The sequence below is a fragment of the Bactrocera tryoni genome, chromosome 2 (genome assembly GCF_016617805.1).
Source record: "Bactrocera tryoni isolate S06 chromosome 2, CSIRO_BtryS06_freeze2, whole genome shotgun sequence".
Taxonomy (NCBI): Eukaryota; Metazoa; Arthropoda; class Insecta; order Diptera; family Tephritidae; genus Bactrocera; species Bactrocera tryoni.
This window is the reverse complement of record NC_052500.1, coordinates 78,790,781-78,818,185: the sequence shown is the minus strand read 5'-3', so window position 1 is coordinate 78,818,185 and position 27,405 is coordinate 78,790,781. Positions and strand designations below refer to the sequence as shown.

Here is a 27,405-nt window from a genome sequence, read left to right as displayed (position 1 = left end):
TGGGTTTCAGTGTTTGTTTTCGTTGTTAGTGCTATTTGCGGTGCATTAATTGGTGTAAGGTGTAGCCGAGCCGATAAATCAATTTGTATATCTTCGGCCAAGTGGCACTTGTAGTCTGTGGCACCACTGCATTCGTGTGCTACATACAAGTTGCTGTAAGTGCAAGCCACTTGCGGTACTTTATCGAATGCCACGATGAATGAGATTTTGGGTTTTGTTTGTGTTTGTTGTCTTTTTGTTGGCTCAATGTTATGAATGAAATTTCCTGAATGAGTTTAATGAGACAATTTGTCTGAGATTGTGGCATTTTATGTTGTCTGGTGGGCGAATGAGTTTTTTCTTGATGAATTTTTGATTGAGTATGGGGCTGCATCAAAATAAATATACATTTATTTATGGTTCTGTCATTGATTTTGCTCATTTCGGGTATATTAAGAAGATATATTTGGTTTCGAAATGCCTCTAAGGTTAGCTCAGAGGCCCACCTAATCGTTAGCTTAGCAAACCGGGCTGTTTGGTTAGCATGCTTCAGATCCATTTATTCAAATAATTTTGATAATTTTTGCTGAGTTGACTGTTCATAGTCGTTCAAAATCCGGATCCTTTCCGGTTATGTAGACTCTACTGTTATGGAACGGACAACAGATTCGAATTCGGAGAGATTTGTTCAAAATTGTGAAGTTTAACTAATATACTAATATTTCAAGCCAAGTAGTTGTTCAAATATTTTTTCCATAGTAAAACTCTCCAGGCAATGAATATGGAGATCAAATTTCACACGAACGTAAAAAAGGTCATATCAACCTATTGAAATAATTCAGATAAGTCCGGGTCAATTTTGATCAAATGATATATGCATACATAAATGCGTATTACAGTAAACTATTTATATATTTAAGTTCACAACAATAATAATAACAACAACAAATTACATTCTTTACTTCTAGACTACATCACACACTACTTTTGTATCACAATTTACGCGCTGCTGCGGCGTTGCTGTTATTTTCTTTAAACACAATAGAACTCGCACGTGCTTTGTTGCCCTTATCAGCCGAGCAATCACAACAAAAAAATACAGATGATAATAACATAGCGGCAAATATGACTTATTTAGTTGTTGGCAGCGATTTATTGTGGAATGCTTTGGCTGCGCTGAGCCTCACCCTAATACTAATGTGGTATCATCGCGTGGTCGAGGTGAAGAAATCGACAAGTGAGTAAAAATAAATGAAGCGAGATAAGATAAGGAGAAAAAGATAATGTTAGTTATTAAAAAAAAAAACAAGTAAAAATACTCACAAAACCAGTTTTATTTTAGTTTATGATTTTTGTTGTTGTTACTTATTATCTCTACTATAGATTACCTATACTTCACCTGCATCATTGAGTTATTTATATGCTTCGTGCGCATTTATGAGCTTGCTGAGATCTCTTATTTTCAAAGTATTTACGAAATGGAGGCTTGTCTTGAAACCTTATCCGTTATGTCACTGCTCGGCATGGCGGCTATTGACGGTTTTACCATCTACAAAGAGGTATAAAAAAGTTTATGAAGAGACATTTAAAACATAATACAAATACTTTTGGCAAAGATTTTTATTTCGAAATTTTTTTTTTTAATTGTTTACGATTTACAGCGTTTTCGACCCGATTATTTAGAGGATTATGAAAAAATCGGCTATAAACACACATTAGCTACTTTTTATTCCAAAGCTTGCTTTTGGTGGCTCACACCTTTGCTTTGGTTCGGCTACAAAGAGCCATTGGAAGTTGAAGATTTGGGTCAGATGCGTTTGGAAGACAGCGCGCGTGCGCATTACGATCAATTTTTATTGATTTACAAAACGGCAAAGGTGGTAAGTGTAATGTCAAATTTTAGTAAGAGAAATTTTATTTAAAGTATATATGTATTTTGGGTGGATAAAAAACAAATGTTATTTTCGCATTCAATTTCGTAAAAAATCCACAAAACGAAATATATTTTTAAGTACTTGGAAGGGAGATACAAATTGTTCTATTTGATAATAAAAAAAAGTTGAAAACCGTTAGGCTGAGGACATTCTCCTTGCAATTTTTTAGAGTACGAAGCGACAAAAAACATTCGCTTTATTTTTTTCAGTTAATTTTTTTTTTAATTTATATAATTTCAATTAATTAATTAAGTTTTATTATTTTAATTAATTTCATTTATAATTTTTTGTATTATTGTTTTACTTTTAATATAAATTAAAGTAATTATAATTAATTAAATATGTATATATGTATATAAATTTAATTAATTATAATTGTAATTAATTTCATTTTGTTTTTAGTTTTTTTACTTTAATTCATTAAAAATAAAAATAATTAATTGTTAATTAATTATCTCAATTTTCTTATTTTAATTAATTGCATTATTTTTACTTAATTTATAATAATTCTTTAATGTTATATAATTTCTTTAAACTTATTTAATTTAATTTATTTATTATTTTTTTGTATTTTTGTACTATGTTTAATAATGTTTTATAACTTATTTTACTTTCTAATGTAAATAAAGTTAATTAAAATTTAATTAATTTTGTTTTAGTGTTTATTATTTTTAATCTATTTAATTTTAATTAATTAATTTTAATTTTGATTTATTTTACCAGATTTAAATATATTTTTTACTTTATTTTAGTTTCTAACGTTATATAATTATATTTTAAATAATTAAGTTAATTAATTATAATTTGTTTTATTATTTTTCTGCAGATAATAAGACATAATTATTATATATTATACTTTATTTTAATTTTTAATGGAATATATTTAATTTCAGTTAATTTATTTAAATTAAATTCACTTGACACTAATTAATTGATTTTATTATTTTAATACATTTAATTCTATTTATTTAGGTTTCTAATGTAATTCAATTTAATTTAGCTAGCTAAAATTGTATTTTTTACAATTAATTTTGTTTTTTACTTCATTTACTTACTTTATTTTTCGAATTACATAGAATTTTATTTTAATTAATTTAATTTTAAGTAATTAATTTTAATTTTGTTATTTCAATTTATTTCATTAATTTTTTAGAGTTAATTGTATTTTTTACTTTATTTCATTGCGTTTTTAATTTAATATAATTTAAATTATTTCATCATTATGTTTTTAATTAATTAAGTTTACTTTGTTATTTTATTAACTTAAGGCATTTAATGATATTTTCAACTTTATTTAAATATTAATAGAAAGTGATTTAATTTAACTGATAAAAAATATTAGTTAATTAAAATAACATAAATGATGTTAATTATAATTACTTATTTTTATTAAATAAATTAATAAATTATAATAAATTAAATATCATTATAATTATTAATTCTGCTTTTCCTTTTAATTAATTGATATTTTTTTCTATAGTTAATTATATTTTTTACTTTTTTTAATCGCTTGTTTTTATATAATAAAATAAAATTTTATTTTAAAAGATTTGTTTTTATTTAACTAAATTTAATCTTTTTATTTTAATTTATTTCTTCTACAGTTAATTATGTTTTTTATTTTATTTTTATTGCATTAGACTTTTATTAAAATCAATTAAATTAAATTTAATTTTGATTAATTAATTTCATTTGAATTTAATTTGGTTAATTAATTTGATTATTTTTCTGCAGTTAATGAAAACATTGGAATATTTATCATTTTCGTTCCTTAATGCAATAAAATTCAATTTAAATTTTTTTGAAATATATTAATTTTGTTTTCATAATTTAGTTTATATTATTACTAATTAGACTTTTACTGAAATTAATTTAATTAAATTATATTTTTGATTTTTGAATAATTAATTTTAATTGAATTTAATTTTGTTTAATTAATTTTGACTAATTCAATTTTAATTTATTTAAAGTATTTGAAATTAATTACTTCCTTTTTTATTTTAATTTATATTATTATTTTTGTAGATCTAATTATGTTTTTAATTAATTTATTTTTTATTTATTTGAATTTAACTTTAATTTTTAAATTATTTACTTCATTTACTTTACCACATTTTATTTAAGATAATTTCTAATTTAACTTTTTTTTACATTAATGAAAATTTTTGAATTTTGAAATTTTTTATTTTCGTCACTCACTTTATTTGCAGAAAAATGGCGATCGCCCGCCGTCGCTGTGGCTTTGCTATTTACGCAGCAGCTGGCGCATGTTTACATTGGGCGGTCTGTTAAAGCTCTGCGGTGATTTATGCGCCTTGATTGGCCCACTTGCCATACAGCAAATTGTGCAATATATCGAAAGCATGTACAGCACGACTTACGCGAGCTGGTTGCACTCTAATAACAACCACAACAACGGCGCCAACAATCCAAATTCCACTATGAATGACAGTCCATACACACCGGGGCGGGCGTTGAGGTCGAGTGTGGGTAACCACAGCTATGATAGTAGTGAAATTGTTAGAAATAGATCAATTACGCCAGGGGGAATTCAAAATCTCTATAGTGACCACAGAAACAACACTAGTAATAGTAGTAGCAGCAGCAGATTTGGCAATTTCCATGACAGCAGTCGAATTAGACTGCAAGCGGCAGCAACAAATTGGATATCAAATGCCTTGGCGGCAGCCTTAACCAACACTAATACATATAGCACGAGTGGCAGTAGTGGTAGTGGTAATGGTAATGGCAACAACAATTACAATATGCATTACATCAGCGGCCCATCAGCAGAGGCCGCAATGATAACTGAGCCCAGCCGTGCGCTGAGTGTTGGTCTCAGCAGCATCATCAACACCAGCACAGATGATAACAATCAAATGTTGAACGCCGGCATCGATTACAATGACGCTGAAGTGCAAATTTACTATCCGAATTGGTTAGATTTAGTGTCGAACGGTTGGGCTATCGCCTGGCTGGTGTTGTTGGCCGCTTTGGCGCAGGGCGCATTCTCACAAGCCTCGACACATGTACTCAACATGACAGGCATACGTATAAAGACGTCGCTGCAGGGCTTAATCTATCGCAAAACATTACTGCTCAATTCAAGTGTTGGACAATCAGCTGCCGGCGGCGGTGTCGGTTATAATGAAACATGTGCGGCGGGTGTTGGTGCGGGTGGCGGTGTTGATGTCACGAAAGGAAAATATTTGAAAACGCAAGCTAATGGAGCTGTTAATATTGCGACTGCGGAGGAAGGTAGGGCAGGTGGTAAAGCTGATGTGGCTGCGGACAATGCGAAGAATAATGGTGCGGAAAAGGCAGCGGATGCCAGCGGTAAGTTTTGGGAGGACGACCGTTATTAAATTATCAAAAAATATCAATATTTGGAATCCTACAAAACGTTTACAATAGAACACTCGCGGTAGATTGAAACATTAGAGGTCAAGAAATAGCCGAAACAGTGGACTTGAGCCGGCGAATCTGCTATGTAGAATGCGAAGATTGTCCTATCGAAGGGAAAGTGATGGCCTTTCTTTTGGAAACTACAAGGTACGATTAACATTAAATACTTCGAGAAGATCGAAACGGACCATGGATTCACCTAACGTGACAAACATCTACGATTTCGTATTGTCAGACTGCCGACTGAACGGGTGGGAGATTACAGAGACACTTGTAACCGTCGACGAAACATGGATCCACTGGAAATAGCCAAAGCAGTAGACTTTAGCCAGCGAATCTGTTCCGTAGAAGGCGAAGATTGTCCTTTCGAAGGGAAAGTGATGGCCGTTTTTTGGGATCTACAAAGTACAATCAACATTGACTATTTCGAGAAGCGCGAAATGGTCACAGAGCTCTATTATGCCAAATAATTGGGCCGATTAGCCACCAACATTCGACTCTTCACTCTTATTGCGACCGCAAGCCAAATTGTCCCAGACACCTTCGTGAAATAATGGCATGAGAAAGTAGTTGCCACTGCTGGCGTTGGGTCAGCTCACTCTGTTAAATAAGCAAGACCGTAAGGCTTCTTAACTGTCTTTGGAGAAACTAGGGGGAGTTTCTGGCTCGTTTCGTGATCATCAACAAAGCCTGGATCCCCTGGTATATATCACAGAAAAAGGAATAGTTTAAAGAATGGACTTCGAACGGAGAATCCCCTCAGAAGAAGTCAAAAGTTGTTCTATCGGCTGGAAATATGATGGCTACCGTTTTGTGGGATTTACGAGGTGTGAAAAATTGTCCTAAGGCCAATTTATTGATTCGACTCCAAACTATAGAAGAGCTCATTTTGCTCTTCCACCAAAAAGCAAAAGCAACACGTAGGAGGACCAAATTGTTGTTAGGCTAATTTATTGGTCCGATTCGACTCCAAATCATACTAAAACTGGGCTTATTTTGCTCTGCCACCATGAGAAGCATTGACTTGAATTTCGGCCGTCCTCACGGCACTTAATGAATATAAAGAGTATTCCTCAGATTTGGCTCTATGTGAGTTCTTTTGGTTTTTAAACCATAAAAAGTCATACGCCGGAAGATATTTAAGTCAAAGAAGATAGATCCCCAAATCGTAATTTTCAGATCGTTTAAAGAGTTAGGCTGAGTCAAGTGCTAATAGGAGACTAAGTTGAGTAATAAATAGTTATTTTTCTAAAATTGTCGATTTTCATTAGTAGACTTAGGACTTGCCAGTCCGTATTCTTATTTATTTCATGGAATTTATTATTTGCATGGTTACTGATGGGCTTAGGGACCTTGATTTAAGATTTCGATCTAACATTTTCGGGGAATATCTTTCAAAGCTTAAAATAATGAAACATTTTCGATTCTACCATTTTATTTGAGAGAGTGTGTATAGCTAAAACGAGACTATGTAGAGAAATAAATTGAAATCTTTCCAAAATTTTCGAAATTCGCTGTAGACATAGGACTCGTCAGATCGCCCTTGGTTTAAGAACGCTTTTGAAACTGATTCAAGTTTTCGAAACAATAATGTCGTGAAATTTGTCATTCGCTTAGTATTTGAGCTACATAGGGACTCTGATTCGCGACTCCAACACAAAAATATTTTGGGAACGTAATATAACCAAAAGTTTTCGATTCTTAACACCTATAATAGAGTGATTCAAAAAAAAATTTTTTTTTCGTTTGGTACTCGGAAAAATAGGTTCCTAGACACCTCTAAGAAAGCCTATAAGTTTCATCATTCATAATAACTTTTTTCATTGAGTTATAAAAATCATAAGAAATAAAAAATTTTCCCAAAAATAATCAAACTTTAACCGTTAATATCTTTTAAACGTTTGGGTTTACGAAAAAATCATAATAGACCTTTTTTGTAGAGCATTCAATTTCCTACAAAATCTAAGGAACAAGATATTTCTTCAAGTAGTGGAAGCGAGATATAAATTTTTCTATCTGATAATAAGAAAAAATAGAAAACTGTATGTAGGAAGACCTTCCCGTTACAATTAAGAACTCATGCTTGGAGAGGCTTTCTTAGAGGTGTCTAGGAACCTAGTTTTCCGAGTACCAAACGAAAAAAAAAAAAAATTTTTTTGAATCACTCTAACCCATAACCTTATAAAAAGTGTCAGTTAGAGTTCCCAAAACCGCAACATCTTAATTTAAGAAGTTTCATTGCACTGTAGGCCTCAGTTTTCACATATCTACACAACATATTTTACTCACTTATACACTTCCAACTAATTGAAGTTAATAACTGTTGGCATTAAAGTGCATAAATTAATAAAATATGCATGACAATTGCTTATTTCAATTAGCTCTTAGTTAAAATATCAATTTTAAATACATAAAAATGAAAATTCCTTCATTAGGCTTAAGCGATGTGGGTGCCATCACCAATCTGATGTCGGAGGATGCGCTGAATGTGATGTCATTCTTCTGGATAGCGCACTATGTCTGGGCCATACCACTTAAGGTTTGTATGTAAGCACTCACTATGTATGTATGTAGTAAACAACACATACGTGTATGTGTAAGTGTATGTGTGCGTGCTAATGTTGACGCTCGTAAGTGCAGCTGCATTTTCTTTTCGGCAATGAATTAAACTTGAAATTGCAATTTAAAATTTATTTCATTTTATTGCTATGTAAATTGCTTCTTCTTAAACTTATCCTGATTTATTTGCATACATTCGACAGTGTGCGTGCGTGCGTGTGTGTGTGTGAGCGTTTTCATGTGTTTGCCATTTAATTACACGCATACACAGACAGATAGTTCGACAGACATTTGTATTTGTTATCTGCGTAATTTGTTTATGCTGAAATGCTCGAGTAATTCCCTTGATTTTATTCAATTCGTCAGTTGAATTTTTTCCTCACAACAACTTTATGCACTGCAATGCTTTAGCAATACTTTGCATGCTTCGTTATTTCAATACTACATTACACACACATACACACACACACACACACATACACATACAGCGCATAAATGCATAGGCTCTCGCATATGTGTGCGTGCAAATATTTGACTCATTTCAGTGCTGGAAATAATTTTCGTGTAATGAAAACGAAAATGGAAATTGTTGTGTTAAATATCTTAAATTCTGACATTGATAAACTATTTATTGTGGCCATTGTCTGCTGGTGTGTGTGTGTGTGTAACACACATACGTGTTTAAAGTTACATCACAGTGTTTTTAATAGACATAAAAGTGTAAAGAAAATATTATATTATTTAATTTAAATAAATTTGTCTAAACAAATGTCAAAACTATTCATAAACAAAAGCTGTTGTTGCGCTTGCCTTGATGTGGTTTTATTTACAGTGAATGCCAAAGTTTAGATTAATAAAGCGAAATTGATTACAGTAAATATGAATGACTTGCTGTGCTTTGAGAATTTACTACAATGAAAAATATACAGTAACATAATAAAATTGTATGAAATATGAAAAATACTTATTTTTAAACTTATCAACAATTATTTCAATATTTATTGGGCAGTCGAAAAAGTCTTTTCGTATTTTTAAACAAATTTTAACTTATTTTTTTATATTTATAATAATAAATAAGTAAACAAAGGTGTGCCATTTTGGCCTTTTTTCGACTAGAGACATTATTCCATCAGTGTAAATCGAAATTTCGAAATTTCCAAAACGGAAGCGAGCGAACCATTGCTGTGGTACACGAACTCTTATAGCATCGTCTCCGTAAACTACACACATTTCATTGGCTTGCGTGGCATTCTTCCCTTTTTTATACAAACATTTCAAAATATGGCGAAATTTTTCATTATTTTCACTCATTTTTGAACAGCTGTAACTTTTTTTCAATTTTCCCGAATTTATTTTTTTTGAAGTTAAATGAAGCTTAAAATCTCACCTTTCCAACACTATATGGTATGACACAATCTCTCCAGTGGCAGCACTGCAGATATACGACTGCAACGACATCTATTGACAAAATACGAAAATACATTTTCGACTAGCCAATATTATATATGGGAACATATATTGTTTGCTAGATAGGTTAAAAACTTTTTGATCTGACTGAGGCATGGCGTTGCATACAAGAAATCTGTATACTTGCCTTAGTGTTAGATTAGGTTAAATCGTAGGGTTGATATTCGCGACAAACGTAGCGCTGGATCTCACTTACATGGCTGGGAACGTTGATACTTTGTTATGCACAAAAATTTCTAAAAATGTACCACCAGATCCGCATAGAACGACGAAGCCATTTCAATTTGCCAAAAATGTTTTAAGGCGGTTAATAACAATCCCAGCCACTTGGGTAGGTCCGCCGAAGGTATATCTATCTACAAGTATATAACTATTAATTTTATCTTATATGTATGTCATTATGTCACTTATTCTTACTCCCAATTTCAGATCGGTGTGGTTATGTATCTGCTTTACCTTAAATTGGGCATAAGCGCTATCATTGGCTCATTTGTTTGTATTCTGACGATGACACCCCTGCAATTTCTGATCGGACGTGCCATGTCGATCAATACGGATAAAGTTGCGGTATGTATTCCCTATTATGTTATAATACGATTTTTGAAATGTTCGGTTCATTCTTAGAATTTGATTGAGTACCCAACTAAGTTATTGAGAAATTGTGTGAAAGTTGATGCGTCCACAGTTTTGAGAAAGTCTGGGTTATACAAAATAATAATGTGCGCTTCTTAGCTGAAAAAATCATTAACTTATGTATATTTTTCTACTCTCACAGCGTCTCCTAGCGGACCTATGTGGTACCAAAGAGTTGTACGATAGTAATTTTTTCCTAAAAATCATTTCCAAGTTTATCTGATTATGCGTTAATACCTTGTCTTCAATAGCTTATTGACCTAAGTTGACATTTTACATTTTTTATTTCAAATATTCACTGTCTGACGATTTGAATTCAAGTTCTGACAGACCATCAGTATAAGATTTTGATTGTGCTCTAGCTGATTCAGAGTTTAACCTGAAAAATTAGATTATCTATGTCGCTAGTTTTCGGAACTTCCAGAGGCCGAATATATTATAAATTACATTTATAATTCTATAAGGATAAATAACCAGCAATAAAAATCGTATAGAGTGATCAATTTCGAGAATCCCTACTTTTTTAAAGAAAAACACAGAAACTTCAAACTTAAGCGGGAATGTTTATTATTATTCGAAAGAACATTCTTTGGCACTTGTTTTTCGAAGACTATCTTCCTCAAATATTGGCGGAGACTATGTCTCAGATGGTCCATCCGTTGCGTTCAGTTTTCGATGACTCGTTCCTGTATTTCAACTAGTAGCTGTCGAATCACGTGCGTGATGTTTTACTCCAAGGTCTAAATCGAAGCGGGATTGTCCCCATAGACTTTAGACTTTACGTATCACGACGGAAAAAAGTCTAACGGTGTGATGTTAAGCGTTCTTGATGGCCAATCAACCGCCCCAAAACGTGAAATGCGTTGTGCGCGAAGTGGTGCCGTCTAGTTGAAACCAAATGAGAGATCAATAGTTATAATTTCAGGCATCAAATATTCGGTTATCATGGCGCAATAACGGTCGCCATTGACGATTACGCTCTCTTCGGCATCATTTTTGAAGAAATATAGACCGATGATTCCATCAGCCCGTAAACCAAATCAAACCCCTTCTTTCTTCTGGATGTAATGGCAGTTCTTGAATCTCTTCAGGTTGCTTTTCGTCCCAAATGCGGCAATTTTTCTTGTTTACATACCCATTGAGCCAGAAATGGTCCTCATCGCTGAACGAAATTTGGTTAGAAAACGTGGGAACTTTTTGGGAACATTTTAAGAGCCCATAGAGCAAAGCTGTGTCATTTGGGAAAGTCGAGCGGTTTCAGTTCTTGCACAAGCTATATTTTGTACACTTTCAATTTAAGATCAAGTCATAAAGTCGTTCCTTATATCAGTTCGAACGGCTCCGAATCGACTCTCCACGATCTTCGTGTACGCTCGCTATATTTTCTTCATTGCGTGCTGGACGTGGTGTATTCGGTTGCGAATAGTCAGTAGGCCGATTATGTTGACAATAAGTTGAGCAAAGCGTGAGCACACACATTCTTTACAAAACGTGAATTTTTGTAATAAAGTTGAACGATTAGTAAACCTTTTTCCGGCGCAAGTCTTTCCACGATGAAATGCCAAACAATACTGAACAAAAATAACATGACAGCCATTGAATAACGTAACTTCACTTAGGTCATCCTTATGACATTTTTGGAGACCTTAGGCTTTCGAAAGGCACCTCTGAGTATTTTGAAGTATTGCAAAAGTATTCTGAGGATGACTAAACAGAGTTTGAAAATTTAGAAAAATTTTTAAACACTTGGTTGGAGTTTGCTCGGACGAAGTATTTTAAAAATGAAGCATAAATAGGGTATGAGATGGCGACACACATTTTGATCTATCCCTCCCTATACAAGTATGTTTATCGGACTTAAGTTGTACATATGTAGATGTACCTATAAATTACTCCCTTATTATTCAAATTTTTAAAACTAGATTTTTAAATCAATTTTAAGCGCCTGCGACTAACATTTTCTTCTTTATAGGAATGCGCCGATCAACGTCTTAGAATAATACACGATGTCTTAATGGGTATCAAAGCCATTAAATTTAATGTTTGGACCGAGTCATTTGTGCATCGCATTGATGAGAAGCGGAAGAAGGAGCTGAAGTATCTGGGATGGGATTCTTTCTACTTTACTTTGATGAGTAAGTGGAAATTATATAAAATTATATTATAAATACTAATAAATATATTTTCTACTCTTCCAGCCATACTCACACACATCTCCAGCGTACTTATTAGCTACGTCACTTTGGCTGCATATGTGGCGCTTGAAGGTGACAAGGCCGAATTCACCGCCAGTCGTTTATTCTCCGCTTTGGCGCTATTTCAACAGCTAACGGTGCCACTACTTATATTCCCCATAACCGTGCCCATTATTTTATCCGCAGTGGTGTCCACCAAGCGCCTCGAACGCTTTCTCAGCGCACGCGAAATACACAAACAATTCGAGGGCATACGTCACATGGCGCGCATTCTGAGCAAAAGTGATGCCTCACTGGACTTCTACGAAGTACAGGGAAAGTCGACTAACGACCTAACGATAAGTGAAAGTGGCAGCGGCGATAGCGGCTTGGGTTTCGTTGGCGATAAGCATCGCGTGCAACGTGAAAATAAATTGAATGAACGCCTAGCGCTGAAGCTGCACATACCGGAGAGCCCCGCACCGTTGGCGCACTCTGAGCCACAAACGCCGCTCACAACAAACGATCCATCAATAGTCGATAAACATTTGCTAACGCCGCGTCGTAATAGTGAGGAGCATTTGCTTGGCAGTGCAGTGGGCCGTAAGTTGAGTCAACAGCGTCGCGATTTATTGCGCAATAGCCCGTATGTAGTAATACGACCACGCAAGTTTCCCGGTGGCGCGATAGCGCAGCCGCATGCACAACTCACGCCGGCACAGCAGCTGGCGCATAAACGCATGGATTCGTGGAGTCGCGACTCGTTGGTGCTCAAGTTACCGGAAGATATGGCGGTGTCGGTGCGTGATGCTTGTTTCGCTTGGAATCCGCAATATCCGGAGGTACGTCTATTGACCCTACGCAATGTGACAGTGCCGCGTAGCAAACTCACCATGGTGGTGGGTAAAAATGGCAGCGGCAAGACATCCCTGCTGTCAGCTTTGCTCATGGAAATGCCGCTGCTGCGTGGCGATATCATCTGGAATAAGTGAGTATTTGTTGTTTTGACTGTGAATACATGTTTAGTATGTGAAGGTAAAAGTATATTGTACCATTTGACCAAATACAACTGGTCAAACTGATAAAAAACGAGATTTTCACATATTTACATAACTACAAATCTCTGTTATCGCCTTCAAAATGGAATATCCTTCAGTGCCCTCAAGGAATTTTGAGTGAATTTTGTTGTTTATTCGGTTTCGGCTCACACACATACAATCTATTTTTTTGAAAAAAGGACCCAGCTAAGTTGTCAATCTTTCTAGGAATCAATGATAGACTGCACAATGGGTTGAGTTGATCCATAAGAAATGTTGAGATTCTCTGCAATTTCGCACGCGCTTGACGAAATGTGACTAGGGGTACCCCATAAGGGTTGTTAACCACCTGCTTAAAAAACTTGAGAATCGTTTCTGCCGGATGATTGCCTGTGCAGACGATGTAGCACTTATGGTTAAAGAAAAGTTTATGAGTACCGTGTACGAGTTGAAGCAAGGGTATCTCCGCGTCGTAATAAATTGGGCAGTGGGAAGTGGTCTCGCCATCAACCCAAGTAAAACCGAAATGGTTTTATTTACTAGAAATATAAATTTACGGTGGTTCCGCTGCCGAAAATGAGAGACATTCGTCTGCAACCGGCGGATACATTGAAATATCTAGGGCTCATCCTAGATAAGAAGCATTCATGGAAGCTGGATAAAGAAGAGGGAGAAAAAAGGCACCGATTGCCTTTTACTGCTGCAGAGGAGCCATTGGCAAAAGGTGGGGTCTCTCACCAAAAGTGGTCCTCTGGCTCTATGACACTATAGGCAAGCCCATTATGTTCTATGGAGCCTTTATGTGGTGGAGGACTCTAGAAAAGACCACACTTGCAAGGAAACTCGAAAGCGTTCATCGGGGGGCGCTTATCAACATCTGTGGTGCACTAAAGTCCACTCCGCCATCTTACACATTGTGCCCGTAGACATCATCGGATGGTAAAAATTGCTATTGGACGCACAGAATCCGGGTTCTTAAAAGAACACGTATCTGAACACTCGCAAACCCTCTCACGCTTGGATTGCATACCGGATCACTTGGATCATGGAGTCGCCAAACCATATGTGCCCATATACCGACGAGGGAATTTTAGGTGGGAAGAAGCTTGGCTCCTCGTTATTTACAGATAGGTCACAGCTTGGGTGGAAGGTTAGTGGAGGGGTTTACTATCAGGAGGTCTCTATCAACCCCAGCTTTAGACTTCTTGACTTTTGCAGTGTCTTCCAAGCCGAGGTTGCAGCCAATAAGGCAGCAGCAGATATACTGCTCCGGAATGCAGCCTCCTTTAGATAAGTGACCATTCACTCAGATAGCAGAGCGACGATAATAGTCTTGAGCTCATTAACAGTGCGTTCAGGTTTGGTCGAGGAGCTGCTTTCTTCTTTTCTTTGCCTTCACAAAGGATTCCATACACAAGCCCACGTGCGATCTTTGATCAACCATATAACCTAATCTGATCTAACTTAGCTGCAATTTCCATATTCTAAAGGCTATTTTATAGCCTTCATCACAGAGAAAAGAATTAGGCGCCTAATTATTACTCCAACAATCATGAGCCAAAATCCAACGTTTTTCATAATAGTAATCGTCTCTATGATGTCAATACCGAATATCTAAGTGGTTATACATATGCCATGAAGAAGCTTTCAATATAATACATAAATCTTCATGAGAAAGTAACAACTTGTAATACAACAAGAACTAGCCTTTGAAAAGCTCAAAGCGGTGTATACATTCCGATCAAATTTAACCCGGACTGCTTCATTAAAACTATGCGCGCAAACTGAATCGATAAATATATGTTTTCCAGGAATGGTACAACCTTTTTGTCCATGAAAGAAAAAATGTAATTTCACTGAAGGCACTAATGATAATCCCAGCCGAGGATGACTCTTCAGAACAAGAGTATGGAAAATTGGATTAAACTTTGGTGTACTGTATGGCGCCTTTAATGAAGGCAATAATAAAGATTTGATATTTATTTAATAATGATGTTAACTTAATGTTGTATAACCCGAACAGGGTGAAATTTGCAACGAAGTTGGTAATACCCGGAAGAAGGCGATATACAGGCAGAAGTCTGAGGACTTTTTGTATTAAAATCCGTAAGAATGTCATATATGTTCCAATATTATAACTTTTGAATACCATACTCTGAATCTTTCTTCTTCTTTGAATAAGGAATCTTTTACTCCACATCCTTTATTATTCTTCGAATAAGTCTCACCCGGCTTGAATGGTTAGTCAGTCGAAAATATGTTACGTATACGACTTGGCGAACAAAGTATAGAAGTTTTCTAGCATGTAAAAAATAAGAGTTATATGTTTGTGTGCATGATTGCCATCCTTCCTCATAATTATGATCAAATACATTATTGTAAGCATTTTTCCAAACCGTATAATTCCTCGAGAGTCAATGGCGATCTTTGAGTGCATATCTGTTATTATTAGTCCTGATTACTTTTCATCGGTCATTTGAAGACGATACATAAACCATCAATACACGCTTAAAATCTTTGAAGTCCTCCCTTCAAATCCTAATTCTCTTTCTAATAACCAAAATTATTACAATTAGTATTCAGAGCAAATGTTACTCATACGACATGGTGCGCCAAGCTTAGAGGCGTTTGTTTCAATTCCTAGCAATAGACAGACTGAAGTACATATATTAAACGTCTGTGACATTTTAAGCATTTCATTGGATAAATCCCTGGCTGGAGCTAAGACAATTACATATATATAAAAATATATACATATATATGTATATATATATAAAGTATATATTTGCGGTTGTTGAAAAAAATTGAGAATTTACCGTCTGGTGCTTCCAGTTTATAACTAGTATGTATGTATGTGATTTTATTTACACCTGTACGTCAACTTGAATTTTACGCTACCTAAATATGCAAACATATGAGTATACAAAGCTATGTTGTTAGCCTATGCTCCTTTGTTTGTGTGTAATGATTCTTAAATACTGAGATGGCCGTCAGCTGCTTGGTATTCTACTTCTTAATTTTTTTTTTATTGCCTAGTTTTTCTTTTTAATTTATAGAATTCCACATATTACAATTATTTTGAAATATTTATTTATTTAAATTTAAATTTATTGTGGTTCTAAAGCTCTTGCAAGTAAAAACCGCTCTTTTCAAGAATTTTTGTTGTAGAGACATTTTATTTAATAAATAAATAAAAATAATAGGCATTTAGGGAATTTCATGTATTTTAATAATCGGTAATTCATTTTAAAATAATTGGAAATAGCTTGATCCCGAAACCGATTTCCAGAAAGACCTCCAAAAAAGGTGCCTTAGGAAACTTTTTGTGCTTAAAAACAACTCAAATTAAAATCCAAAAAAAAAATTATTATGGAAGATGAATACAGGTAATCGATGAGGTAATTGTTAATCCGAAAAAATTTTTTTTTTGTGTGTGAAAGAGATTTACACTACAGGGTGTTCAAAAATTTTATTTTAGTACGAAAAATCTTATTCCTTCCATCACTACGTACCAAATATATCTAAAAACGCGTGTCAAAATTTGACGAGATCCGATTAACCTTTTCAGAGGAGGAAAATTTCTCCGAATCGGCTCCGAAAACAGCGTTTCGAGAGAAATCCGTTTAAAGATTTGAGTTAGAATTTTTTACAGAGAATATTTGCAAATATATATAAATTCAATGCATAGACAAAATTCAATAATCGGCAATAATTCCTGAAAGCATACAATGTGTACATACAAGTATATTGGTAGTCGAAGAATTCTTTTCGTATTTCGAATCAAACTTTAACTTTTTATACCCTGAACAGGGTATATTAAGTTTGTTACGAAGTTTGTAATACCCAGAAGGAATCGTCGGAGACCCTATAAAGTATGTATATAAATGATCAGTATGTCGAGCTGAGTCGATTTAGCCATGACCGTCTGTCCGTCCGTCTGTCCGTCTGTCTGTCTGTATATATACGAACTAGTCCCTCAGTTTTTAAGATATCGCTTTGAAATTTTGCAAACGTCATTTTCTCTTCAAGAAGCTGCTCATTTGTCGGAACGGCCGATATCGGACGACTCTAACATATAGCTGCCATACAAACTGAACGATCGGAATCAAATGCTTGTATTGAAAACTTTCACATTTGACAAGATATATTCACGAAATTTAGTATATATTATTTTCTAAAGCAACAATGTAATCTCCGAAGAAATTGATTAGATCGGTTAACTATAGCATATAGCTTCCATACAAACTGAACACATAGTTACTAACAGAAATGCCACTGTGAAGGGTATTTAGCTTCGGTGCAGCCGAAATTAACGTTTTTTCTTGTTTTTATATTTATAATGAACTTTAATGAACCAAATATGTACCATTTGGGTTGACCACTTTTTGCCAATTTTCCGCTAGAAACATTATTTCATCAGCGAAAAACTGCGACATGTAATTTTCACAGGTTTATCTTGAAGCCACCTTTCCTCCATTAAGGGAGTTCTGCATTGACCGAAACAAATGGTAGTCCCATGGTGCAAGGTCAGGGATGTATGGTGGATGCATGAAAACTTCTCAGCCAAGCTCTCCCAGTTTTTGCCGAGTCATGAAAGTTGTGTGTCGTCAAGCGTTGTCCTGATGGAAGACGAAGCTTTTTCTGTGGATCAGTTCTAGCCATTTTTTCGATTGCTTGCTTCAATCTCACCAGTTGTTGACAGTAAAATGTAGAATAAATCGCTCGACCAGGCTGGAGCAGCTCATAGTGGATAATTCCTTTCCAATCGCACCAAACACTCAGCATAACCTTTCGAGGCGTCAATACTGGCTTTGCGACCATTTATTGAGCTTCACCACGCTTGGACGCACATTACTGTTGTATTTGATCCACTTTTCGCCTCCTGTTACCTTTCGCTTCAGAAATAGTTCGATTTCATTTCGTTTCAGCAAAGAATCGCAGATGTTAATTTGGTCCATTAAATTTTTCACAGACAGTTTATGCGGTACCCAAACATCGAGCTTCGTTTTGTAGCTAATCTTTTACAAATGGTTCAAAACCGTTTGATAATGAATGTTAAGTTTCTTAGCGATAGCATGGCTGCTTATATGATGCTCTTGGTCAATCTTTTCCATAATTTCATCGACTTTTTCAACCACCACCAGTCGACCAGAGTGAAGTGCATCTTTCTCATCAAAATTTTTAGAACGGAAGCGAGCGAACCATTGTTGTGCTACACGAACAGATACAATATCGTTTCCGTAAACTTCACAAACTTCATTGGTGGCTTGAAAGACATTTTATCCCTTTTTACAAAAATTGCAAAATATAGTGAATTTCTTCATTATTTTCACTCATTTTTGAACAGCTGTAACTTTTTTCAATTTCCCCAAATTTGGTTCAATGAAGCCTAAAATCTCACTTTCCAACACTATATAGTACAACAACGACATCTATTGACAAAATACGAAAAGACTTTTTCGACTACCCAATATAACTATAAATCTCCTTAAAGCATACAATGTATACATACTTATATTATTTAATTTTATATTAAATTATTTATAAAATATCAAAATTTTTATACACTCATATTCAATCAGCGTACGAAAATTTAATTTTCTCCTGACATAAAATTCAACCGTCAACTTTAAATAGATATCCATGACAACTAAATTTTTTTCCGTAGCACATGACTAACTACAGTTTCCTTTTCTTTATGCATTTATGTGGCTTGTAGCAAAGCAACTACATTCACATGCAAAAAAATGACTATAAATGTCCATAAGCTTGTGTGCGACGTAATAATAAATTCTCACCAATGTGGCAATTTATAATAGCAATTGAAATTATTGCATATGCGTGAATGCCAATTGCACAAATACACATGCACATGCACCCATATGCGAGCAACTGCCGTTATGGCTCATATAACACTATTCCACAGCACACAACTACACACACACACATATATGCGTGTTTTTACATACATGAAATTGCATTTATAATGCAGCACCGCTACTTTAGCACCGAGAGTACATTTGTAGGTTTGCGCATAACTGTGATTCCAACGCTGCGCACATCAGCTGCAGTCGCACATTTCGCATAGACCCATAAACATTGATTCTCTCACTTTTTTCTGGGCATTTTTTCTGTTTTTTTTGCATTATCTACTTTTATTGCGCTATTTCGCTAGCCATGGCTTGTGGGGACACACACATTCACATCTCATTTACACATTACACCCATCAAACTGCCCCTTTGTCTGGCCGCCTGTCTGCATTGCTCAGCAAACGATTCACTGACTTTTACCTCCTCAACAACTGCACCCGCTTTTTGCGTCGTCTTACAAGTTTTCTTTCGCTTTACCTCTACTTCGTTGGCGCTAGCGTCTCGCACAATCCCTGCTTTATCAAGCATGCCACAGTTTTTCACTGCGATCTTTAGTGCCTGAAATCTTTGCTGCGTTTCGGTGCAATAAAATTAACATACAAACATTTGTTATAAATTGCAATGACGTGCTGTGCATGGAAATGGCCGCTCAAATATGTTGAATGACTGCTGCATTTCATTGCGTTTTCATGCGAGTATGCGGCACGGCCACAGCGCTGGTTAAAAAATCATATAGTATATACATACATACATACATAGCAAATGGTCAATCTGCGCATAGTTGTTTGCGTGTGTGCATGTGTGAGTGATGGGATAATGTGATTTAAAACTTACAATAACATTTAATGCGAATAGTGAGTACTTTAGTGGTGCGACAGCGCGTATGAGTAACGTGCATGAGCTGACATGAAGCACTTCGTTGCGAAACAAACAGACTTACATACATTTATGCTTGTAGACATATGTTTATGTGCAGAGCTGTACATTTGCTGCGTAAACTTAATATTACAACAACAAAAAATTTATATATAAGTGAAAAATACTGTGTGCGTTTTTTGGGAAATTCTTTGATCTTTTACATAACAGTGCAGATTTCTGTTCTATAACCTTAAATTCAGTATTTTGCACAATGTTTACAATAATCATATTCATTCATATCACAAACTCTTGACACTTTCTTCAAGTCAATTACATCTGATGGCGATTACTTTGAAGGCGACAAAAAAAATATTGATGATTAATTAAATAGTTTGCCTTTTCTTTGCAATTTCCGGGTACTGTTTTGTCACAATGTATGCTGATAAACTGTAATATTGATTGCGAGAATTTGGATACATTTTCAGGTATTATTACAAAACCATTGGTGGTGTCATGAATTGTGAGCACAAATGTATCCAAAACCGTAAGATCGGTCCAGGGCAACACAACCACTGTAGACCAGCGTTATTTTATTGATAGAGATATGACATTTAATAAAAATAATTAATTGCTTTACACATAAGAAGCAACAGCAGTATTGCCCAGTCCCATCAGTCCTAAGTAAGCAAAAGTTAGTTTAATTTCTTATCAATATTTCAAATATTTTTGTTAGCTATAAAAGTAATATTGGTAGTCGAAAATGGCAAAAAGTAGTATATCAAAATGGTACATATTTGTTTATTTATTTATTAGCATAAATATAAAAAAATAGGTTGAAGTTTGATTAGTAATACGAAAAGACTTTTTCGACTAGCCAATATCATTCTTTAATCAGTAAAATCGACTTTAAGACATTACAATTAATTATTATTTATATTTAATTTGCCACATCAATACTGCACTCTTATATGTAGCATCATAACTACCTTCTATGTGGTTCCAAAATTCATAATAGTGGTAACTCTATTTCCGTTTGCAACAAAGTTCAGTTCAATGCAATAAATTTAACGCACAAATCGACTTTGCGCTTAAACGTTGCAACACCGCAAAAGTAACTTACGTAGTATAATTAAAACTGTTATGTGTACTATTACTTTTGTACATATGTACACATAAAGCTTTTATACATATGTATACATATAAACGCAGTATGTTACCGCTGGCAACTAAGTTGTAAGGTGCTTATGTCTTCTAAGTAAAATTTATATTTCCTGCAATTTACCAAAATCGATGCTCAATATAAGGGCTTGTACATTCGTAACAACGGTGCATGTTTACAGTTATCGCGAACGTCATTTATTTTGCTGGCAAGTAATAACAACAAACACATAAATAAGGGACACCGAAATGGCATTACGAGTAAGTGGTGTATTTTTGAGGAAGACAAGGGTATCGAAGGCGAAATTAAAATATAGTTACATATATAGGAACTCAAATAAAAAAAAATACATAAAAAGTCAAATAAGTGCCTGAAAAGAGTATACAAGCGTTAAGTTTACCACAAAGTTTGTAACTCTTAGAAGAAAATAATTAAGACCCTATAAAGTATAGTATGCATAAATGATCAGTGTGTCGAAATGAGTCGATTTGGCCATGCAATATAGTCCCTAATATTTTGAGATATTCAGCTGAAACTTTGCATATATCTTTTTGGCTCTAAGGAACTTCTCCTTTGTTGGAATTGACAATATCGGACCATTATAGAACACGCCTGACATACAAATTGATCGATCAAAATAAAGATCTTGTATGGAAAACTTTTTTATTTGGTAATGTATCTTCATGAAATTTGGCATGGACTATTCTTTAAAGCAGCGCTATAATATCCGAACAAATCATTCAGATCATAAAACTATAACATATAGCTGTCATACAAACTGATTGATCAAAATCAAAATATTGTATGGAAAACTTTTTAAGTGATAATATATCTTTATGAAATTTGGCTAGGATTATTGTTTAAGGCTGCGCTATAATCTTCGAACAAATTGTTCCGATCGAAGCATCATAGCATATAGTTGCCATACAAATGACAGATAAAAAAAGTTTTTGTATGAAAAATTTTTTATTTCCCAAAATATTAGCTTATATTTATTTATCCAAAAAAAAAAAAAAATAAATTTAAAACCTTATTTAACAACTAAAATTTATTTTCATTCCTTTCAGCTGACTACAAAGCGCATTACAAAAGCAAGCTTTTCAAATGTTGCCTGCGAAGCCCTTGAAAGTTTCGTTTCTGCCTTTCAATCAATAATTAGTCGCCCATTGTTACTTGCATATATCTTACAACTAGCTGCCTGCTAACATATGTCAATACTGGGCTACTAAATTACATAGTCGCAGTTGAAAAATTCACTTGTGTATTCGTGAGTTTTTAGTTACGCATACGCCATGGCGCACAATGTCATACCAATTACATATACGCCGAACTGTGGCTATTTTGTCCAGAGCTATGCAGAAATAAGCACTGATTTTCTATGCTGCTGTGCACTGACTTATAGCATTAGTGTAAACACACATACACACACCTACACCTATACATACATATGTAGTTATAGGACGCACATTAGTAAATATGAATTTTCCCAGAACATTGAATGTTATTAGAGAATTTACATAACAATATGAATGTGCCAGGCATTGTTGTCACACACATCAGCCAAACTCGACTCGAACTGCATGGAAACGTTTCTAATAATATTCAAATGACATACAATACAATGAAAATTTGCCTTATTGTCTAGCCAAGTTTAGAGCATTGAAGGTAAGCTAAGGCATTGCAGTTAGATAGATGCCAGAGCGCATATGTGGTGGTGGCTACAAATGTAAATATGCTTGTGTGCATATTTCAGTGTATTGTAATTACACACATACACACAGGCATATAGATATATCTATACATTCATTCTTATGAGACTGCGTTAGCCCCATATGTGTTCATATATGTTTGTACCTGACCCAGTTGCAACTCAACCGCAGCGAGCAGCACAAAGTTGGCTTCAAGTTTATATTGAAAATGAAAATTGAATTAAAGTGAAAGAAATTCAATTGAAAACGTCAGACTGGTTTGCGGACCTTTGCAATTACATTCGGCTATTATTTTAATAATTTTGTTTTGTCTTTCAATGCTGTTATAACATAGCCACACATGTGCGTTATAAATAGCACTTTTATGCAACACATTTATTTTTAACTGGCACATTATTTAATTTTTTATATTTAATATATATTTATGCTTCATTTTCATTTATCGCTGACACCGAAAGGACCTCGACAATTGCTTTTGTACCGCAGCAACCCTGGCTACTCAACGCTAATATACGTGAGAATATTTTATTTGGCGAATCATTTCGTCCGCGGCGTTATGATTTCGTATTGGAGGCGTGTGCATTGAAACCGGATATTGAGTTGATGCCGGATGCGGATTTTACGGTGATTGGTGAGCGTGGCATTAATTTGTCGGGCGGTCAGCGACAGCGCATAGCCATTGCACGGGCACTCTACTCATCGGCCAATGTGGTGATAATGGTGAGTGCAATAATAATACTAAAAAAAAATGGAAAAATAAAAACGGTAGCAAAAACGAAACGGCTGATTGCTATGCCTGTTCGTTATGGAAACAGCTCTTAGCGCAGGCGGCTAGGAGGCGAGTTAAATTGGATTGTCTGGTTAAATGGATTGTATGTGATTTTAAAAATGTGGATATTGTAAATGTTGTGAGGTTGATGCGCATAATTAAAGCTGAATTGTTGTGAGGTGAGGCACTTTATGCTGTATGTTGGAGAGAAATTTTCTGATAATTTTAGACGGGTAATTTTCTATTTTTATTTTACTTTAATTATTCAGTGAAAAGTTGCTACTCACTCACTGCCACTCAAGGCCAAATGGGTTTATTTTGTATGATTTGCAATACCTTTATCTCTTTCAAAACATAGTAAAAGAGGAAGGTTTAAACTGCGTGGATTCCACTAATTCGAGAAAACAAAACCTATACTCAAGGTACATGCTTCTACTAAAAGGAAGGCTAGGGAAGTGGTGCCATAGACCATTCATTTAAGCTTTGGATCTTCCAATATGCAAAGTTGATTTTTAGCCTTTTGGCCTGGTACTTAAAGCAATTTAAACTATTAAGGGGCACATCTAGTGTGGGAGCTCAAGAAAGTTGATTTTTGAGAATTAAAAAAACTGCAATATTATTTTTTTTTAATAGAAGGAATATAATAACATATTTTTTATAATAAATTATTATTTAATAAAATTTCGAGTCACACGTGATCTCCGACGGTTTCCCGTTACTGCAGTGTTTTCGACAATCAGCCAAGGTTGAAAAAAATTCGAAAATTGACAAAATGGGTGAGTTTCTAAAGATGAATTTTACTCAAAACTTGGTCGTTTTTGGCCTACCGAATTGTATGGAGAACTTTAGGTATACCGAATATGAAAAAATATGTGAATGATCGAATCAATTGTGTCCGAGACAAATTTGAAGAATGTAGCTCTGAGAAAAATGCGTTCAAAAATATACTCATTGATCTGATTGAATAGATAAATTTGAAATTTTGTTATAAAAAAATCGTTCTAAATGCTATTTGGTTCTATTCTATTCGTTCTATTTCGTTATACGTAGCGCTTATACTACAATGAACAAACAAGCCTTTGTCCATAATTTTTATATTCTAATTTGTTCCTAAAAATCTATGCTTTCAATGTGCGCAGCGATTCACGTTTAAAGTCTTTAATTGACCCAAAATGGTTTCCCCGGAGCAATCGTTTGACTTTGCTGAACAGCCAGAAGTCTCACTGAGCTAAATCAGACGAATACGGTGTTTGCGGAACGATATTGATTGAGTATTTAGCGAAAAACTCACGAAGGATCAATGCAGTATGCGTGATGCAAAAATCAAGAGTTGTCTGCCTATAACTTCGGTATTTTTTACGAATAGCTTCGCGCAAATGATGTATAACACTCAAATAGTATTCCTTGTTGACAGTTTGGCCGGCCGGAAGGAATTCGGAGTGCACCACACTACGATAACCTAAGAAAACTGTCTATATAACTTAAATTTTCGACTTGCTTTGACATGTTTTTTTCTGATTCGGCTCACCTTCGCCACAATATTCGCCCTATGGATCGTTTGTTTCCGGGTCGAAAGCATAGATCCAAGACTTATCACCAGTAACAAAACCTATCATGACATTCTGGTAATCGGAAAACATTGTTTTACAGATGTTAACGCGACGCTGTTAATCGTCCGTCCTCAAGCATCAATTCCTTTATTTTATTGACGTGTTGATCAACAGTTGACGATGATGGCCGTCCTGAACGTGGTTCGTCCTCAACTCGTTCTCGAATATAATCTTTGAATAATTTGTACCAATCAAAAAACTTGCTCGCGTTCAAATAATTATCATCAAAGTCCTTTTTCATCATTTTAAACGTTTTGACACAAGGTATTTGATTCTGCATGCAAAATTTAATGGAACTTCTTTGTTGAATAAATTCACTCATCGTAAAAATCGCCGAATGTGCTTTACAACCTTCAGAAATACAAGCATATACTAAACACTGATGTCTTTTTTGATGTGACATTTGGCACAGATGTCACAGACAGTCATACCAACCTCGAAAAAAAATATTGCGACGAATGGGTTTTCGAGCGAAATTTAAATTAAAAGGTCTGACTCTTTTTAGCCCACAGTAGCATGGACTGCTGTTTGGAAAGAAATGATTCTGATTCTTTGCTTAGGGAATTTTGAAAATGTAATGTGTGTGGATATAATGTAAAAATTACAAAATATAGGACCGGTCCGAGACATATAATTTCTGACTTTACTATTCACTGTCATAATTTCCGTATTGTATAAAAATCTGGGTATATCTTTGAATACAACGTTTTATTATTTAAATACAATATTTGTAAAGAGCATCAGAAAAACATACTGTCTGATGAAATGTGACACAGACTGACAAAAGAAAGCGAATTTTTCACATATTTTAATACAAATCCTTATCATTTTATTTTCAAATAAAGCATGTCAAGGCTTAATCCTATTCTCCATATACCATATGATTATAAGCCTCGGCTGGGAAGGCCTTGCTTGGTTGGTTGGTGTAGCGCCAGAAATCTGGTGAGTTGACAGTTCTTGGCCATTCCTTGAACTCGGCTGTCGTGGGAACGGGAAGGCCTTCAGTACCTTCAACGAATTTTAGTCTTCTTGGTTGGGGAGACCTTCCGTGCCTTAAGTGAACTTTGTTATTTCGGTTTCGGCTCATTTTTGGATCGCCACGTTAGATTGTTGAACAGTTTCGATGTCATATTCATAAATCCACGTCTCGTCACCAGTAATGCTTCGTTTAATAAATATAGAGCTCTCAGCTGCGTTGTCAAGCATACCTTTTGCGTTCTCTACTCGACACTGTTTTTGTAAAATAATCAGTTTTTTTTATACGTGTTAGCTAGCTTTGACGCGCTTCATATCCAAAATATTTACCAAGATATGTTGACCCGTTCCATAGCAGATGTTGAGATCTACTGCTATCTGCTTGATGCCAATAACACACATTTCTTTAAGGTTTTCCAACATCTCATTTATATGTATTTTCCGACCTATTTTTTACCCAGGCACTACACTCTTTGTGTCGACTCGATACCTGCATTTCAATTTCTGTGTTTTGTGCTGAAGTTGAAATTGTACCTGAGTTACAAATACATATAAGTATTTGTTTATATATTGTTCTCATATCCATTGTCAATAATCTAATGAATTCTCAATGAATTTGTCATAACCACTGATTTCAAAGCTGACTGAATAACCTTGTCAGTTTCCTACTCACGGCCTTGCTGCTTTAACTTCATTTGAAAAATACTCAAAAATATGCTGTAGCCTCTCTTTCCTCCGCAAATAATCTAACTGAAAATATTTGATTTGGTGGACAAAAATTCACTATCGAATTTCATAGCTGGTTTTGGAATGAAAAACAAAACTGTTAAATTTTACCTCATCTTTATGCGGGTTGAATTTACACTAAGCTATAAAAAATGTGGATGCTGTAAATGTTCAGGAAATTTGTTTGTGTCTGTTGACAATGTTGCATTATTTTTCATAGATAAAAGTGCAAATATATTATAGTATATTATATACATATCTACCTTCTCAATTGTATAGTTATATATGTTAATCGATTTTAAATAATCTTAAAGCTGATTATTCATAGCTGTTCAATTCGATATGTTTATATTTTATAAGTTATATACTTAACTCAGCTATACTACATATACATATAAGGTATATTATAGTGATCTGTTCACTATCCACAAAAAAATATATACGCATATCTATATATTTTGACTTTGATGATTATTGACATGTGCAATCGGCAAAAGGTCGCTTCATTTGCAAAATAACAAACAAAATATTTGAAATGTT

General features: G+C 34.6%; 1 protein-coding gene across 1 annotated transcript in view; it reads left to right on the top strand.

Moving 5' to 3' along the window:
- Positions 1-456: 456 nt before the first annotated feature.
- Positions 457-27,405, top strand: part of LOC120768875 (ATP-binding cassette sub-family C member Sur) — a 38,586-nt gene continuing 11,637 nt past the window's right edge. The window contains exons 1-10 of the mRNA XM_040095630.1: positions 457-467; positions 948-1,216; positions 1,363-1,538; positions 1,641-1,859; positions 4,124-5,249; positions 7,754-7,857; positions 9,774-9,911; positions 11,950-12,112; positions 12,176-13,139; positions 23,244-23,505. Of these exons, the coding sequence (XP_039951564.1) occupies positions 457-467; positions 948-1,216; positions 1,363-1,538; positions 1,641-1,859; positions 4,124-5,249; positions 7,754-7,857; positions 9,774-9,911; positions 11,950-12,112; positions 12,176-13,139; positions 23,244-23,505 (3,432 nt within the window). The remainder of the gene's footprint in view (positions 468-947; positions 1,217-1,362; positions 1,539-1,640; positions 1,860-4,123; positions 5,250-7,753; positions 7,858-9,773; positions 9,912-11,949; positions 12,113-12,175; positions 13,140-23,243; positions 23,506-27,405) is intronic.